This window comes from Phaenicophaeus curvirostris, chromosome 2 (assembly GCF_032191515.1).
Source record: "Phaenicophaeus curvirostris isolate KB17595 chromosome 2, BPBGC_Pcur_1.0, whole genome shotgun sequence".
Classification (NCBI taxonomy): Eukaryota; Metazoa; Chordata; class Aves; order Cuculiformes; family Cuculidae; genus Phaenicophaeus; species Phaenicophaeus curvirostris.
The window spans coordinates 123847377-123864038 of NC_091393.1; the positions used below are offsets into that span (position 1 = coordinate 123847377).

The window sequence follows — 16662 nt, forward strand, 5'->3', positions numbered from 1 at the left end:
CACGGCTATAGCTGGATTGAATTTGACCTAAAAACGCTTGACCACTTTTTAAAAAATTACTGGTATCTTCTTGTGTAAAGTTCCTGGTACAAATCTCTGCCCATCATCGTTCGACTGCACACAGATCTGATCCATTCACGCAGTTGGCTCCTCAGCAACATACATCTTAGGTAATTATTTAGTCAGGTTCCTGTGAGTAATTTCATGCCTGACTGACATGCCCTGCAGTCATCCTTATGTTCCTTTGATGATGGAGGCTGTACAAAGAGCAGTCCTATGGCAAAATCCCAGTTCCCATTAAGTTTCACCATCATCCGGCTTCTGTGGGTCCAAAGCTTCACCCTTAGTGTGTTGACTCTACGAACTACTACAAGAGACCTGAGGTAAGTTTAATTGCCTTGGGTGTTAAGCTCAGTTGTAGTTTATTTTAAGTGTGCAGAGGAAGCGCTTCTTGACGAGTGATTTGGAAAGACAGAATAAAAATGAACGCACCCTTGGGAATTGCTGAGGACAGCCTTGTTGCAGAGCTTGCATCCAGTTCCAGATTTAAAAGGTTGTTATCTAATGAGCGCAAGCAATTACTTAGCTAATGAGCACAACAAAATGAGCACGAGAAATGTGTTTCATCTACAATGCCCACTAGGAAGACGTAGCGTTGAGCTTGAGGCTGCCCTTGCTTTAAAACTTGGGTCACTGCAGTGAGATTAGTCCAGGGCATAAATCACAGGGGTTAGATTAGTGTTTGTTTTACTTGAATTCACATCTCTTGCCCTCTTATCTTCTCTAAATCTTGGAGATTCTTAGCTCAATCATGAACCAGAGAATGGAATGGGTTTAAACAGCCACAGCTTCCCTTCTGAGCACTGCCTGTCAGCCCTCAGGCTTGATTTACCACTGGAACGCAATTATAAAATGGCACAATGCAATTAATGTGTCTTCCCTCCTCTTTCATGCCAGACAGGAATTCCTCCTCCACCTTCTTCAGTTGGAGTGATTTTTATAATATAATCTAATCCAATGTGCCTTTATTTTGCATTGCTCGGGGTCTACCAGATGGCAACAGCATAAGCAGCTGATTATATATCACAGTTAAGGATGATTCTGCGTGTCTACAACTACTTCTGTGCAAGTTCAGATTGTTAATGAGTCAAGTTTTGTTTGGTTTTATGGTTGTCTTTCCCCACCTTTACAGCTGACAGTGGCAGTCAGAAAAACAAGGCAAGTGTCGAATGAATTGCCTATTTTTTTCCAGAGAATAAGTGAAAGCTATGTGAGCTCAGGACATTCCCTCGTTAACAAGTAAACTCCCACCTTTCTGCTGTTGGTCTAGCTGATCATAGAATAACAGAGTTGTTGGAAGGGACCTTAAAGATCATCCATTTCCAAGCCCAGGGACACGTTCCACTAGATCAGGCTGCCCAAGGTGCCATCCAACCTGGCCTAGAACCCCTCCAGGGATGGGGCAGCCACAGTTTCCCTGGGCAACCTGGGCCAGGGCCTCATCACTCATCTTAAATACTTCAGAAATGATATCTGACAGAGCTCTGGTATTGCCTGGAAGTGTTATTTTTGTGAGTAAGACCAGAAAACCAAGGCCTTGGCTGAGCCTAAGGACAGATGAACACCTGCTGCTTGGCCATCGAAGCTGGGATTTTCAAAGAGGCTTCTTGTTGGCCTCACCGAGTCTTTTCTGAAACCCCGGGTGGTTTTCCCACTGGTTTTAATGGCACCTATTATGCAATACTGAAAGCTTTAGGAAATCCCACCCATGTGCTATGAACATGGTTTGTTGACCAAAAACCTAAGTCTGCTGCCTTTGAAGGGAGAAAGCTTCCCTTGTGGGGAAAAACACCATTCAGGGTTCTGCTTCTTTCCCTTTGCTTCATGTTCCTAGCACTGCTTGAGTGTAAACACAGCCGTGGCTGTCCAGTACCAGCAAATCCTTTCAGGTCTACAATGATTTGGAACAGATTTCTCTCCTATGTGAAGCACTCAAGAGCTGTTCCAGTTGTCCTTTGCCTTATCAGATCAAAAGAAGTATCTGCGTAGAGGCCTTGCTTAAATTCCTTTGCAACTCATTGGATTTTGCATTAAATTAAATTTCACACGCTGAGTGAGCAGTCAGCCCTTAGGAGCCTAGAGGACAGAATATGCTGTTTCTATGCATTTAAACGTGACGGTCAAGCTGGGGCTAACGCTCCCAGGCACCTCCTTCAGCGTTCACCTTTCAGCTTTTCCATCCTAAGCCCTGTATTTTGAAACGAGATGCCTGAAGTTTATTACCTTTGTAAGTGGAAAACAACAGCATATGTTCTCTGCTCACTAGGAAAAGCCTCATTGTCTTGGTTTGAACTTTAAAATAAAGGTCAGACTTGAGGCAGGCACAAATTCTTGCGTGTGTCAGCCCAAAAGGTGAAAGCTTTAGGAAGTTATGAGCAACCTCAAATGAGGCAGCTTCAAATAGCGCTTGAAACTGGAACAGCTGTTGTTCAGAGGGTGACATTCAGAGTTATAATGCTGAAGATTACCTATATTATGTTCAGGGACAACTCGAAAAATAAAGAGTAGTCACTGAGGCAGAGAGAAAATTGGTTTTGGTGGTGCCTGGTAAAGAAGGAACGACCTTTATGTTAATGGCACGGGGATAGGATTGTGGGAAAGCCAAATATAAAGGTGGGTGTAAGAAAAGGGAACAGGGGGAAGACAAAATAGACCAGAGGATTTTACAGGAATTCCTGAGAAAGGATTTTCCAGAGCTTCCTTGCAAGTGAAAAGTAATTGTTCTGGGACTGGAATTCACAGCTCTATCATAGGGTCTTAGTGAGGCTGATGGATTACCTCGGTCTCTGGTCTCAAAATGCTCTGACAGGTTCATGTATGTCAGGCAAACATTATGGTAATTTTAGCACTTTAGAGGCTCTAAAGGAGTACATAAATACCACCAAAGCCATCCAGCTGAATTTAAAACTTAATTACTGCCCCACTTAATAATATTTCCCCCCCACTTCTGCTTTAGAGGATCATAGGGTTAAAAGAAATCATTAATCTTCCTTAATGAAGCTATTTTCTAGCAGGAGACAGAATGTCTTGCCCCTGTGGATTCTGAGATGGAGTTTTTATGAGTGTTTTGAATGGGAAAGTGGGGAGCCAGCATGAGAGGAAAAGCAGTGCAGAAAATGGGATAGGACCCAAAGTGCCGGTGGTGGGAGGGCCCTCCGACTTGCAGGCCCTTGCTGAGTTTAGCTAAAAGAAACGTGATAGTCATGGGGCAAAGAGGAGTGAGCACTATTAAAAACCAACTAGGTTGGCTGTATAACAGTGTTCCCACCACAACTACTGGAACTGGAATACCGGCAGCTGCCAAAGCTTTTATATCACTGAGTCAAGAACTCTCTTGAAAGCTTTGGTTGAAATCATGCATCTCTCCAGAGAATTCTAAAGCAGAATGGCGGTGGCAGAGTTTGCATCTGTTTATAGCTGCAAAGGCTGATCCATATCCTCAAAGCTGCTTTTCCTGGGACAGCACCGTCTTACACAGTGATTAAATTCATGTAAACATTTTAAAATCTCTGTGACCATGCAAATCTGGCCTTTTGCATGCACTCAAGAGAAAGACATCATGCTCCTTAAAACAGTGCCAGGTTGAGTCCTCTTCTAGCCCATGGCTCCTCTGGTCACGACTGTGTTGAGCACCATTGCCTGCTTCGTGTTGTGGCCAGGTGAGGAGGCAAGGGTGACTTTGCTGTTTTCAAGCTGGTTTCCTTTTGATGATCTTTTTTGGTGGAGATACTGAATTACCTTTGTTTCTCTATTTCTTGTGCGTGTCTGTGTGCATCCTTGGCTGCAGAAGATGCTGGATGAGTGCCAGGACAGGCGGAGCTGCCAGTTTCTTGTCAATAGTCGGCTCTTCGGCGCAGATCCGTGCCCTGGAACCGGCAAGTACCTCATCGTGTGGTACAAGTGCAGGCCAAGTGAGTATCTTGCTTTTGAATCTGTTTGCTCTGGTGAGGCCAAAGTATTTTTATACTTAATACTTGACAGAGAGGCCTTTGAGGACTTTTGATTCCCTTCCACCTTTATTTTTGGTGTAAGATAACCCCCTGGATGTTGAGTGTTTCCCCTCTCCCCCTTGCTTGATTCCTTGCTGGGATGCTACTGCTCCATCTCCTTTCTCCTCATAGGCAGCCCCAGTTGCAGACTGTTTTTCATAGAATCATAGAATAACCAGGTTGGAAGAGACCTACCAGATCATCGAGTCCAACCATTCCTATCAAACACCAAACCATGCCCCTCAGCACCTCGGCCACCCGTGCCTTAAACACGGATGCCAGCGAAAGCCTTTGCCAATACTGACCTCTTGGCAGTGGGTTGGCTGCTCCCACTCCCATCTGCAGTTGCCCCCCTGTCTTGGTGGGTTTGGGGGACTTTTCCCCTCTCTGTCTGCCCTTCCAGAGGGAGTGGGAGCTCTTTGCAGGGAAAGACTTCAAACCTGGGTGCCTGAGGCAGGCACAGAAGATGGTGGTACAACAGGAAGCTCACCGTGACACAAGCCAACTTTTAATTGCTTCCAGATCAGGCTGGGAAATGTTTAACCTGCGTTTTGCGTCATCTTATTAGCTGTGTTTAAATTAAACGAGGCTGGTGTCTGGATACTGGGAATACAGTCATGCACGCTGTGCAGCTTTGGTCCAGGACAACCAACACTGTCTTGGCTAATTCCTGGTCCTGCTAGGGGAATTACTGCAGCCTGGGCACCACTCTCCTTTGGCACTTTGGAAGCAGACGCCTTAATCTGGAGACAGATGGGGTTTGATGGTGTCCAGACTGTGCCAGTGGATTTCAACCAGAACAGGTCCTGACTCTGTTTGTGTAAATAGTCTGGATGCGACATTGCAGAGCAGCTTAATCCCAAGCTTTTTAGGTGATGTAACTAACATGGTATCAGCATCATATCAACAAAACTTTGGGAGAAGAAATAGAAGAAAGTTTGCACAGGGAAGAAAAGCATCCTTGATGTCAGAAAAGGTTTGAAGCAAAAGCAGGAACATTCTGATTCTGCCAGCAGCACAGAAGTCTTGCACGCAGAGACCTGTGCTAGTGAAGCAAAGGGATCTGGCAAGATCTGTGAGGAATTCAAATGAAAAGTAGGTAATGAAGCACCTGCATTTTTTGGTGGTGTTTTCGTAAGTGATTGAAACATCCCTTGCTGGATGAGAAGTGCATCCCTGAGAGAGGAGTGATTAGCAGGGTGTTCTGACAAGTCCTCCTAAACCTGCAGGTTGTGTATCAAAGCTCTCTTGAGTAATCTGACTATTGAGGCCTGTGCTGAACTTCTGAAGGTACTTCAGGATCCCATCTGTGCATAAATATTTATGGCTTGGCATTCTTTGGTAATTACAGATACGCTAGAAGAGAAGGAGTTTGTGTGTGTGCTGTAAAAATGATTTTCCTGAAAGACAGCAGGGGAAGCTGCTTGAAAACATTTCCCCAAGACATTTTTCAGGGTGAAACAGGGTAACCTGACACAAATTATTGTTTCTTAGTCGCTGTGCGAACTTTTAACCAGAACCTGCTGGATTAAGAGCAAGGTTTGAAAGATGGGAGGATTAGCATTGCACAGAGATTCCAGGACTTTCTTGATGATTCAAGATGCTGATTTGGAGTGTCAGAAGCAGAATCTAGTGCTCAAGTCAGTTCAATAATCATTTGGTAAGTCTTTTCACCCTGCTGTAGGGAGAAAGTTAATGAAAGGACTGGAGAAAGATGGATCCATAGAATGCAGAATACAGGACCATGAGAAATTTTGGTGGGGTGAGTATTGAATATTTGAGCGTGCTTTATAAGCTGTAAATGAATCCAATGCAAGACCTTCATGTTAAAGAGTTATCTCAAAAGCTGTGGTCCTGTGAACATTGATCTGCTCCAGAAAGTTTAAGCGCACTTAATTGTAACCAAAGAGTACCAGAGTCCTTGTTGAGAGCTCACACTGCCTGGCACATGGATTGATGCATGACTTTATCAAAAGACAAATGCAATCTTTTTGGACTATGTTTCCATTTCTGAATTTGTCCTTCTCAACACTAGACGTGACAGGAGTACTTTCATAAGAAACCACTTAGTGGGACTGAATTTTCTTCTAGAGTTATCTATTTCCTTCCTTTTTCTATCAAGGGAGACTGATGTGACCATGTTACTAAAGTAGGTCCCTTGGTTAAGTGCCTACCTAGATAAAAGGAATGTGAGTTTTCCTGTATACAGGTATGAGGGGCACTTTGGGAAGAGGCCTGCAGAGTTTGGACAGGACATCTTTAACATAAAAAAAGGATGGCCAAGCCCTCCAACTCTCAGTCCTGCTGGAGCCTCAAAAGGCCCCCGAATAGAGGTAGTTATCTAAAAAGAAAGGCTTCCTTGAAAGAAAACAAAGCTGAAGTTAGTGGCATTTACTTGTACCTTTGCTGAAGAATAACTAGATGGTGCAGTCATTCCCTCCAGCCACTGTCACTGCGGTTATGCCTCTCTGACATTACGTTGCATTTCAAATCTCGTGGTTTCGATGCTCACTGGCTGTATGGGGTTCACTCAGAAGGCAAGGTGCTATTTTGGTTTCTCATGGGCAGAATTTCAAGGAGATGGAGGGCAGTAAATCATGCAGAAACTGAAAGCCCCAGGTTTTCCAAATGGCGAGGCTCCAGTGAGCAGGGGGTGATTTGAGCCATCTCTGCTCTACTAACTGCTCAGAGATGAAGTTGGGAAGACTCCTGCCGAGGCTGGGTGCTGAAACATTGGGGTTCACCTCCTCTAGAAAAGAAATATCTCAGGGAAGTGCTTGCTTAAGTGGAAGCAGTGAGAAATTCAGTGGCCTGTGTGTCTTGGGGAAGTCTTGGGTTAATCATGGTCCCCTGTGATCCAGTGGGTGGCTTTTGGGTCCAATGGACACTCATCTTGCAGTTACAGGACTTAGATATGTGCATGAGACTATTTGGTAGCCCTAGGTATTCTCCGTGCTTGTAAATAAATGCACTTTGTGTGTTTATCATTTTAATTTCAAGGTACAGAATGTTTAAGGATATCAATAAAAATCGATAATAATCAATAAAATGCTCTATTCTGTCTCAATTTGGGGCAAGTGAGACTTATTTTTGCTCTTATTTGTTTTGAGGGCCAAGGTTCATCAAAGTATATAAAGGCTTACCTTTTATTTTCTTTTCCCATAGCATGTGAGACCTAGTGTCTAGCGTTCACCAACCTTTGGGATGATGTTCAGAAGCACAGTACAGACTTCAGCAGAGCACAGGCTTGGATTTCTAAATTTGGAGGTGCCTCTGCAAATCATCCTGCTATTGACAGCCTCAATAAAGAGCCCCTAGAGTGTCCCTGCAGGTCAAGGTTGGGAGATGTTGCTGTGGCCATGAAACCTGGAGTTGTTCTCTGCTAGCGTAGCGTGGCATTTAGCACTGGCGGCTTCCAGTGGGTAGTTTAAATGCAACCACTCTGTTTTAAAGGCTAAAAACGTTGGTGAGTATGGTGGTGGGGTGTCCAATGCCTGTAGGTCTCAGGACCAGAAAACTGGCATGTTTAATTTATCAGGGCCAATGTTGTCTGGGATCCACACCCAAAGCACACTGGAGCTTAAGATCATGCCCTGAACTCATAGAGGACTTAAATCTCCAGGGTACCTTTCAGAATCATTAAAAAAATGCCCACAAATCCAATTATTTCTCAGGTAACACGCTGATTTGATTTAGAATCATTAAATATAATTACCAAGTAGGCAGCAGGAACATGTAATTAGACGGAATTGACATGCTGCTTAATTGGTCTAACATGAATTCCCTCTAAGTGAAATCTGGATTCACCAATACTCTTTGAACAATTTGGTATTTGTTCATCCCCCTCACGTCAGAGATGGAGAACCATGGAAGATCGTGTGTTATTGTAAGCTAGGAAATGTTTGCTCTGCATGCCGGACTTTCTGGAAGGGCTGCATGGCCTAATCCTGGCTGGGAACGGGATCTGTGGGGCAGCCCAAGTCATGCTGAAGAAATTACTTCACCTCTCTGCACCCCAGCAATACGACTGCAGCTGGTTTTATTGGGGTTGGTTGCTGCTCTGGGCTGCTGTGCAAGCAGAGCTCAATCTGCTCCTTCTCCGCATCTGTTTACCCACGCTGGCTTTTTGGCTGGTTGGTTGGGTTTTTTTTACCTTTGTTATTCCAACAGAGGCAATGCTCCTGAACAGAATGAGGACATAAGTGCTTGTGGGTCTCTGCAAAGGGACAGATGTGTTGTCTGAGTGTCTATTTGCCCTCAGTGCTTTTGAGAAAGGTGGGTTTCTGCCTTGCTTATGTGGCTTCCCGCACGAGTCTCCCACATAGTGCCTTTCTCTTCTCTCCTCCTCTGCCATTGCCGTGCTGTCCTGGATGCACCATCCCTTTCTCAGCTCTAAACAACCCCCGCTGCAGCCTCCTGTAATGCTGTAGTGATATTTCCCCTCTTTCATATCAGGCAGTTGCTACTTTAGCTTAGGACCTGAGGGTTCTGGGAAAGGCAGTCTCCATCCAGTGGTGTTTTTTTAATTATTATTATTTTTATTTAATTTTAAAATGCTGTATGGAACAAATGGATGTGATAATTGGAGGCTGGTGGGTGTGAAGGCTCCACAGATTAATCATTCCAGTGATGTAAGAAAATGTAAATCCAAACTTTACTGCTCTCCCTTCTATTCACAAATATAAGCTTAAATACTCTGAAGTTTCAGAAAGCCTGGATTGTGACCTGGGATCTAATTACTGCTCAAATCCCCTCTATAACAACACAAAAACATACTTGTGAAAGGCACATCTAGGCTCTGAGAAATGCATCTGGGAAGGAAACTTGTGTTTATTGGTAAAGGGTGAAGTGCCAGAAGTTTGTGTGGGGATAGGAGGAGGAAAGAGGGTGGAGGAGGTCACTTTGTTCTAGTTCAGAACCAGTTGCTTTGATTTATGGTAAAACCTTTGTGCTGAGAATTGACCTGGACTTAAGTTTTGAAGAGAGCAGGCAGTCATTCTTTCCACTATAGATTGAATTCTAATCTAAGACACTCAGTTAATTGTGAAATATCAATGATGTTTTTTAAAACATGGGAATGCCCATCCTGATGTTCTTGCCAAAATCTTTCTCAGGTAACTTCATTTTTCTTAGCAGCCCTGAGCAATTTTACTTAGAAAGCAACCGAATTTTAAAATAAATGAGGAATTCATTCCAATTAAAACTTCTTCTGATAAAAATGTCATCTTTGCACCCTCTGTCATATAGTGATGGAGCTGCCATGCCGTGTCCCAGAAGTGTCTGTCTTTCGGTGTGAATTTTTTTTGTCAGTGGTACTTCAAACCCTGTACAAACAGCAGAATTACCTGTGGCAAACTTCTCCACCTTTCAAAGAATCGCAGAGTCTTCCTCTGTGTTGGCGTTCCCAGTGGCTGGCGAACATGAAGCTGCTTTATGCCTTTTGGGGGGTTGGTGTGGTCTGCTCATCGTATTTCATTTGGATTAGCTGAGATGTATGGAAAGGATATTTTAGCAGGACCACTTCGGCTTGCAGTGAATGCATCATGTTTGCCATTTAATTTCCCTACAGTCCATTCCTTCAATATAAAATCTAGTGCAGGCTTTGCCTTTGACTTCACTAGGCTGAAGATTGCACCTTTTCTGTTAAATTCATTGAATGCGACGCAAAACGCCTGGTCCCATCACACATCTTCAAGGCTTTCTCTCTTTAGGCAGTTTCGAAATGCTGTGAGTGAAAGAGGGGGGGAGGCAGTAGAAAGAGTTTATAGAGCAGAGTTTTTGTGGAAATTTCAGACAAGAGCAAAGAGGGACCTAAATGTATTTCTGGTGATTGATTTTAGTGCTGGGATAGACTGGTAATTCAGTAGTTATAAACTCTTTCAGAAAAGCATCAATCTCCTTTGTAAGACAGGTTTATTGGTGGCAGAAGTTCACTGTATTGTTTGCTGCGTCGCTTTTTGGTGGGCTGGGCTTTCTGAAGCAGCGTGATGGAGTGAAAGCTGTTAAATGGGCACATCCTTCTGGCCCAGCCACTGAGGCAACAGAATAAGCCTTTTGCCTCCTGCATTCATTAGCTTGCTCTTGCTTATCTGCATTATTTCAAAACTGTTAAGGTGGTGCAGGGAGTGGAAATTTATAAGGGCAATAAAACCTCAGGCAGCAAACGCTGTGGCGATGAAAAGGTGTAAATAAAGGAACGCTATAAATAACAGGGGACAGATCCATCAGCCTGCGATTGGGGTCAGAGGAACTGTAATGCTAACGATTAATATTGTTTTAAGCTGTTGATGCACAGAGATTTTCAGGCGCTGTCAAATAGCCCTATCTCTGTAGCACACTAATCACTTGGCTGTCAGGAGCAGGATTAAGAGGAATGTGTGATTTCATTGTCAGTGAATGCAGAGATTATTGTCAGCCCCCACTCCCATGGCGAAGGAAACCGCTGCTGACCTGGGGGAGTTAAAAAACCCCAAAAGATTTAAAAAAATAAAATCTCACTCTTCTTTCAAACCTCATCTCTCAGCACTGATTGACGTAGTAAGGAGCCAGTGATGACCAGGATGCTTCCTGCTGATGTAGGTGGAAAGATTCCCTTTGCCAAGGTTGGGTCTCCAGTATCCAGAAACTACTGAAACAGTCAAATTCTGAAATCTGCCTGCATTGTATAAATCACTTAGCTGTGACTTTTATAGATCCCCTTTGCCCACTGGAATTAAGTTTTCTGTGGGGTCCTAAGGAAAAAACAAGTGTCATAAAACCCTTTTAAGCCATGTATTCTGGTGAAGGACAAAGAAAGAATAGACCACAGTCTTTCTGTACTGGGACAAATGAGTCAATAGCATTGCCAGAAGGAAGGTGCCTTTTCCCCTCATATACTTCAGGAGATCAGCCCATCCTCAGGAGTTGTGACCACCTGTGATACCTTTAGGTGCTGGTGCTGGAGGCTGCGTTGTGGACAGTGCTTCAAGTGTGATGAACGGCTTCAACAGCTGCCACAAACAAAGTGATGGGGAGCCGTCTCCCCAGAAGAGCGAGGGGTTGTCCTTGGGGCAATAAACCAGACTAAATACCACAAAATCATTTTTTTTTTTTTCAAAATGAAACCCCTACATCTAAATCTTAGCATGGCCCTACTGTGACAGAGATCTGAAAGCTCTGAACGATAGGTTTCAAGACTTTCTGGCATCTAGGGAAGAACTCTGAGAAGAAAAGTGCGTCCCAGAAACAATACGCTAATAAACCAAATTGAGATGCTGCAAAGGTTTACTTTTGTGAAAATTTGGATCTGAAATGTTGAATTCACAGTTTAAACCACATGCGTAGACCTCTCAGAGTAAGCAGAACAGAGAAGTAGAGTTAGAGTACAGCGATGGGTTCTGTCTCTGGACTTATTCAAGACAGAAAACACAGATGAGTTGCTCTCCTCAAATATATCTCTCTTGAAAAAAAAGCGAGAAGAGTACCTCTTCTCTGGAGTAGAGGCATGGTAATGAACTCTTACCAGTACTGTGGATTTCTTCAATATTTTTTCCATAATGATCCTACATTTGGTTTGCAGATTAATGATGCATTTTTAAAATGGGTGTCTCTTGATATTTTCAACTTTTCATCATATGAATGGTGCATCTTTTCAGTTACGCACTTATTTTTCTGACTACTTGAAAGGCACAGGAGGTCGTCACCTAATCACATCTCCAGGAACTGGGACTTCTAAAGCATCCGTGATGAATGTGGGGAATTTGGTAACTGTATTTCTCCCAGCTATACTTTTTTCTTCTTGGGCAAAGACATTGAGGGACTGCTGCGTGTTTAATTATTTATGATATTAGTGAACAATCTTTTAATCTAGTAGGCCTCATTTGCCTATATTTTATGTTCTAGGCAACCCATGGATTATATGCAAAAATACCAGTCAGGTGTCCCTTTAATGCTTGTCTCAGAATTATTACTATCATTATTTTAACTTTTGGAGAAGAACATTTTAATGATATAAGACTATAGTCTCCCTTTCAGCTACTTTAAGATTAAGCAGCATTACTCCATATTTACACCATCACTGGAAGAGAAGAACAAAAGTGCTATGAGCAGTCATACTAATGAAATCTTTTTACTTACATACTCAAGAGATTCTTTCCTTAGTGCATCCCTCCCAATTTTTCATTGCAGTAACAATGGTTTTCAACCGTGTTTCCTATAATGCTTCCTATGGTGTAGCTAGTCCCGATTTATATCCATGCTAATTGGACATTCAAAAGAAGTGTGTCCAGCAGCTCAAGGGAGGGGATTCTGCCCCCTCTGTTCCTCTCATGTGAAACCTCATCTAGACGATTGTGTCCAGTTCTGGAATCCTCAACATAAGAAGGAGATGGAGCTGCTGGAACGGGTCCAGAGGAGGCTACAAAGGTGATCCGAGGACTGGAGCACCTTTGCTCTGAGGACAGGCTGAGAGAGTTGGGGTTGTTCATCCTGGAGAAGAGAAGGCTCCGAGGAAAACTTACAGCGACCTTCCAGTACCTGAAGGGGCTACAAGAAAGCTTGAGAGGGACTATTCATAAAGGCTTGTGGTGATAGGATGAGGGGGAATGAGTATAAACTGGAGAGGGGCAGATTCAGGCTTGACATAAGGAAGAATTTCTTTACCACGAGAATGGAGCGGCCCTGGCCCAGGTTGCCCAGGGAAGCTGTGGCTGCCCCATCCCTGGAGGTGTTCAAGGCCGGGTTGGATGGGGCTTGGAGCCCATGATCCAGTGGGAGGTGTCCCTGCCATGGGACTGGGTGATATTTAAGGTCCTTTCCAACCCAAACTATTCTATGATTCTGTGATTCTATGTATTACATACCTGTTGTCTGGTGGAACAGTTCAAGAAGCACAACCAGCTTTGGCATGGATTTGGCTCTCTTCTGTAACTGGCAACCAGCAAAATGTATAAGGACTTGACTACAGTTATCATCTTAACATTTCTGACTGTTTTCACTGTAATTTAGCCAGCAGGTTCTCAGGTCCTTGGAAATGGTGAGACGTAGTCTCAGTAAGTCCCAGTTGATTCAGAAAATCAGCCCAAATTCCTTAGTGGAATAAGTAGAATGAGAATTAAATTTGTACTGGGCTCCCAAGTGTCTTGTTTAACTGTCATCTCACAATCTGAGGTATGTTTGTTGATACTCTTCCCTTTTTCCTCCTTAGATAACCATATACCTCTGTTTGTCCAACAGGAAAGTACAACTAGGTGCATCTGAACTCTACTTTGAAAATGAAATGTAGCACTGAATTTGTAACACTGCCAGCCTTTTCACAGCAGAACATAAAAGACAACTACTTCAGACTAATGAAAGTGACAGTGGGGAAAAGTGCCTTTTAAACGTTGCAAATTGGATGGGTGCATCAGGAGTGTAGTTTTAAAGGAATCTGACAAGGTCGTTTGCAAAGAACAATTTTCTTACTTGTCGAAGTGGTTTCAGACTTCCAGAACTTGGCACTCTTGAGTTTTCAGGGTACTTCTGGAGTTGGCAAGCTGCCTATTTGATACAGTTCTGCACTGTCATCTGATCTGTAGCTTTTCAGAGTTTCAGATTAACTCCTGCAGAAGCAAGCAGTGCGCTCCGTGCTGTTGAGGGCAGCAAGCTTCGGTTTTAGAAGTTAAATTACAGCATCTTCACAAAAAGTTTCTCAAAGGGAAAGTTGAACTGAAATAATAGGAAAAGGTAAATTATTTCTGTGCAAATGTATGAATTTGTTCTCACTTAGGTGTACTCCAGATGAAATTGGATTGGCCAAGTCAGTGAAAGATAACAAAAAATCTTTCTACAAATATATAAATAATAAAAGGCGGACTAGGGAGACCATACAGTCCCTATTGGACACAGAAGGGACAACAGTAACAGGGGATGAGGAAAAGGCTGAGGTACTTAATGCCTTCTTTGCCTCAGTCTTTAGTCGTAAGGAGGGTCGTTCCGCCTGTGTACTAACCCAGGAGCTAGAGGAGCAAAATGAGGCTCCCATGATCCAAGAGGAGGTGGTCAGAGCCTTGCTAGCCCGACTGGACAGTCACAAGTCTATGGGGCCGGACGGGATTCACCCTAGGGTACTGAAGGAGCTGGCGGATGTGCTGGCCAAACCCCTTTCCATCATCTTCCAACAGTCCTGGAAGACTGGGGAAGTCCCACTGGACTGGAGGCTGGCTGATGTTGTGCCCATCTACAAAAAGGGCCGCAGGGAGGACCCAGGAAACTACAGGCCTGTCAGTCTGACCTCAGTGCCAGGGAAAGTCATGGAACAGGTGATCTTGAGTGCTATCATGAAGCACATGCAAGAGAACCGGGTGATCAGGCCCAGTCAACATGGGTTCACAAAAGGCAGGTCTTGCCAGACTAACCTGATCGCCTTCTATGACAAAGTGACCCGGCTACTGGATGAGGGAAAGGCTGTGGATGTGGTCTTCCTGGACTTCAGCAAAGCCTTTGACACAGTTTCTCACAGCGTTCTGCTTGAGAAACTGTCAGCCTCTGGGCTGGACAGGCGCACACTCTCCTGGGTGGAAAACTGGTTGGATGGCCGGGCCCAGAGAGTGGTGGGAAATGGTGTGAAATCCAGCTGGAGGCCAGTGACAAGTGGGGTTCCCCAGGGCTCAGTGCTGGGTCCAGCCCTGTTCAATGTCTTCATCAATGACCTGGATGAAGGCATCGAATGCACCCTTAGCAAGTTTGCGGATGACACTAAGCTGGGTGGAAGTGTCGATCTGCTGGAGGGTCGGGAGGCTCTGCAAAGGGATCTGAACAGGCTGGACCGCTGGGCAGAGTCCAATGGCATGAGGTTTAACAAGGCCAAATGCCGGGTCCTGCACTTGGGGCACAACAACCCTATGCAGTGCTACAGACTGGGAGAAGTCTGTCTAGAAAGCTGCCTGGAGGAGAGGGACCTGGGGGTGTTGGTTGACAGCCGACTGAATATGAGCCAGCAGTGTGCCCAGGTGGCCAAGAAGGCCAATGGCATCTTGGCTTGTATCAGAAACGGCGTGACCAGCAGGTCCAGGGAGGTTATCCTCCCTCTGTACTCGGCACTGGTGAGACCGCTCCTCGAATCCTGTGTTCAGTTCTGGGCCCCTCACCACAAGAAGGATGTTGAGGCTCTGGAGCGAGTCCAGAGAAGAGCAACAAAGCTGGTGAAAGGGCTGGAGAACAGGCCTTATGAGGAGCGGCTGAGAGAGCTGGGGTTGTTTAGCCTGGAGAAGAGGAGGCTGAGGGGTGACCTCATTGCTCTCTACAACTACCTGAAAGGACGTTGTAGAGAGGAGGGTGCTGGCCTCTTCTCCCAAGTGACAGGGGACAGGACAAGAGGGAATGGCCTCAAGCTCCGACAGGGGAGGTTTAGGCTAGACGTTAGGAAAAAATTCTTTACAGAAAGGGTCATTGGGCACTGGAACAGGCTGCCCAGGGAGGTGGTTGAGTCACCTTCCCTGGAGGTGTTTAAGGCACGGGTGGACGAGGTGCTGAGGGATATGGTTTAGTGTTTGGTAGGAACGGTTGGACTCGGTGATCCGGTGGGTCTCTTCCAACCTGGTTATTCTGTGATTCTGTGATTCTGTGATTCTGTGAAATGGGATGTTTGGATCCTAGCTGTTGATATGAGGGAATAACCAGGTAGCTCACAGATTAAGTGCTTGTGGGGGATTCAGATGAAATGCTGTACTTGAGAACTCTAGAGACCTTTGCTGTCCTGGAAAAGTTTCCTCTGCCCAATCTTGCCTAAGGGAATGCTGACTTGATTGATATGGATTTATTTAAATATCAAGATGAATGGAAACTTGTCATTAGAATCATAAAATTGTAGAATAGTTTGGATTGGAAGGGACTTTAAAGATCATCCAGTTCCAACCCCCTGCCATGGGCAGGGACATCCAACCTGGCCTCGAACACCTCCAGGGATGGGGCAGCCACAGCTTCCCTGGGCAACCTGGGCCAGGGCCTCCCCGCTGTCATGGTGAAGAAATTCTTCCTTATGCCAATCCTAAATCTGCCCCTTTCCAGTTTATACCCATTCCCACTCGTCCTATCACCACAAGCCTTTATGAATAGGCCCTCTCAAGCTTTCTTGTAGCCTCTTCAGGTACTGGAAGGTTGCTATGAGGTCTCCTCGGAGCCTTCTCTTCTCCAGGATGAACAACCCCAGCTCTCAGCCTGTTCTCATATTTGGGGCACAACAACCCTGGGCAGCTACAGACTAGGAGAAGTCTGGCTGGAAAGCTGCCTGGAGGAGAGGGACCTGGGGGTGTTGATTGACAGCGACTGAACATGAGCCAGAAGTGGCCCAGGTGGCCAAGAAGGCCAATGGCATCTTGGCTCTTATCAGAAACGGTGTGACCAGCAGGTCCAGGGAGGTTCTTCTCCCTCTGTACTCGGCACTGGGGAGACCGCTCCTCGAATCCTGTGTTCAGTTCTGGGCCCCTCACCACAAGAAGGATGTTGAGGCTCTGGAGCGAGTCCAGAGAAGAGCAACAAAGCTGGTGAAAGGGCTGGAGAACAGGCCTTATGAGGAGCGGCTGAGAGAGCTGGGGTTGTTTAGCCTGGAGAAGAGGAGGCTGAGGGGAGACCTCATTGCTCTCTACAACTACCTGCA

The 16662-nt window shown here is 45.0% G+C and overlaps 1 protein-coding gene across 7 annotated transcripts in view; it reads left to right on the top strand.

Annotated features, from left to right (window-relative positions):
* The window catches only part of EVA1A (eva-1 homolog A, regulator of programmed cell death), a 196730-nt gene that overhangs the window by 59534 nt on the left and 120534 nt on the right, over positions 1 to 16662 (top strand). For 4 of the 7 annotated variants that reach the window (XM_069850756.1, XM_069850757.1, XM_069850759.1 and 1 more), the window contains exon 3: positions 3848 to 3971. The exons of 2 other annotated variants lie outside the window; for them this stretch is intronic. In XM_069850756.1, coding sequence (XP_069706857.1) covers positions 3848 to 3971 — 124 coding nt within the window. The remainder of the gene's footprint in view (positions 1 to 3847; positions 3972 to 16662) is intronic. One more of the 7 variants, XM_069850758.1, reaches the window with a different exon arrangement.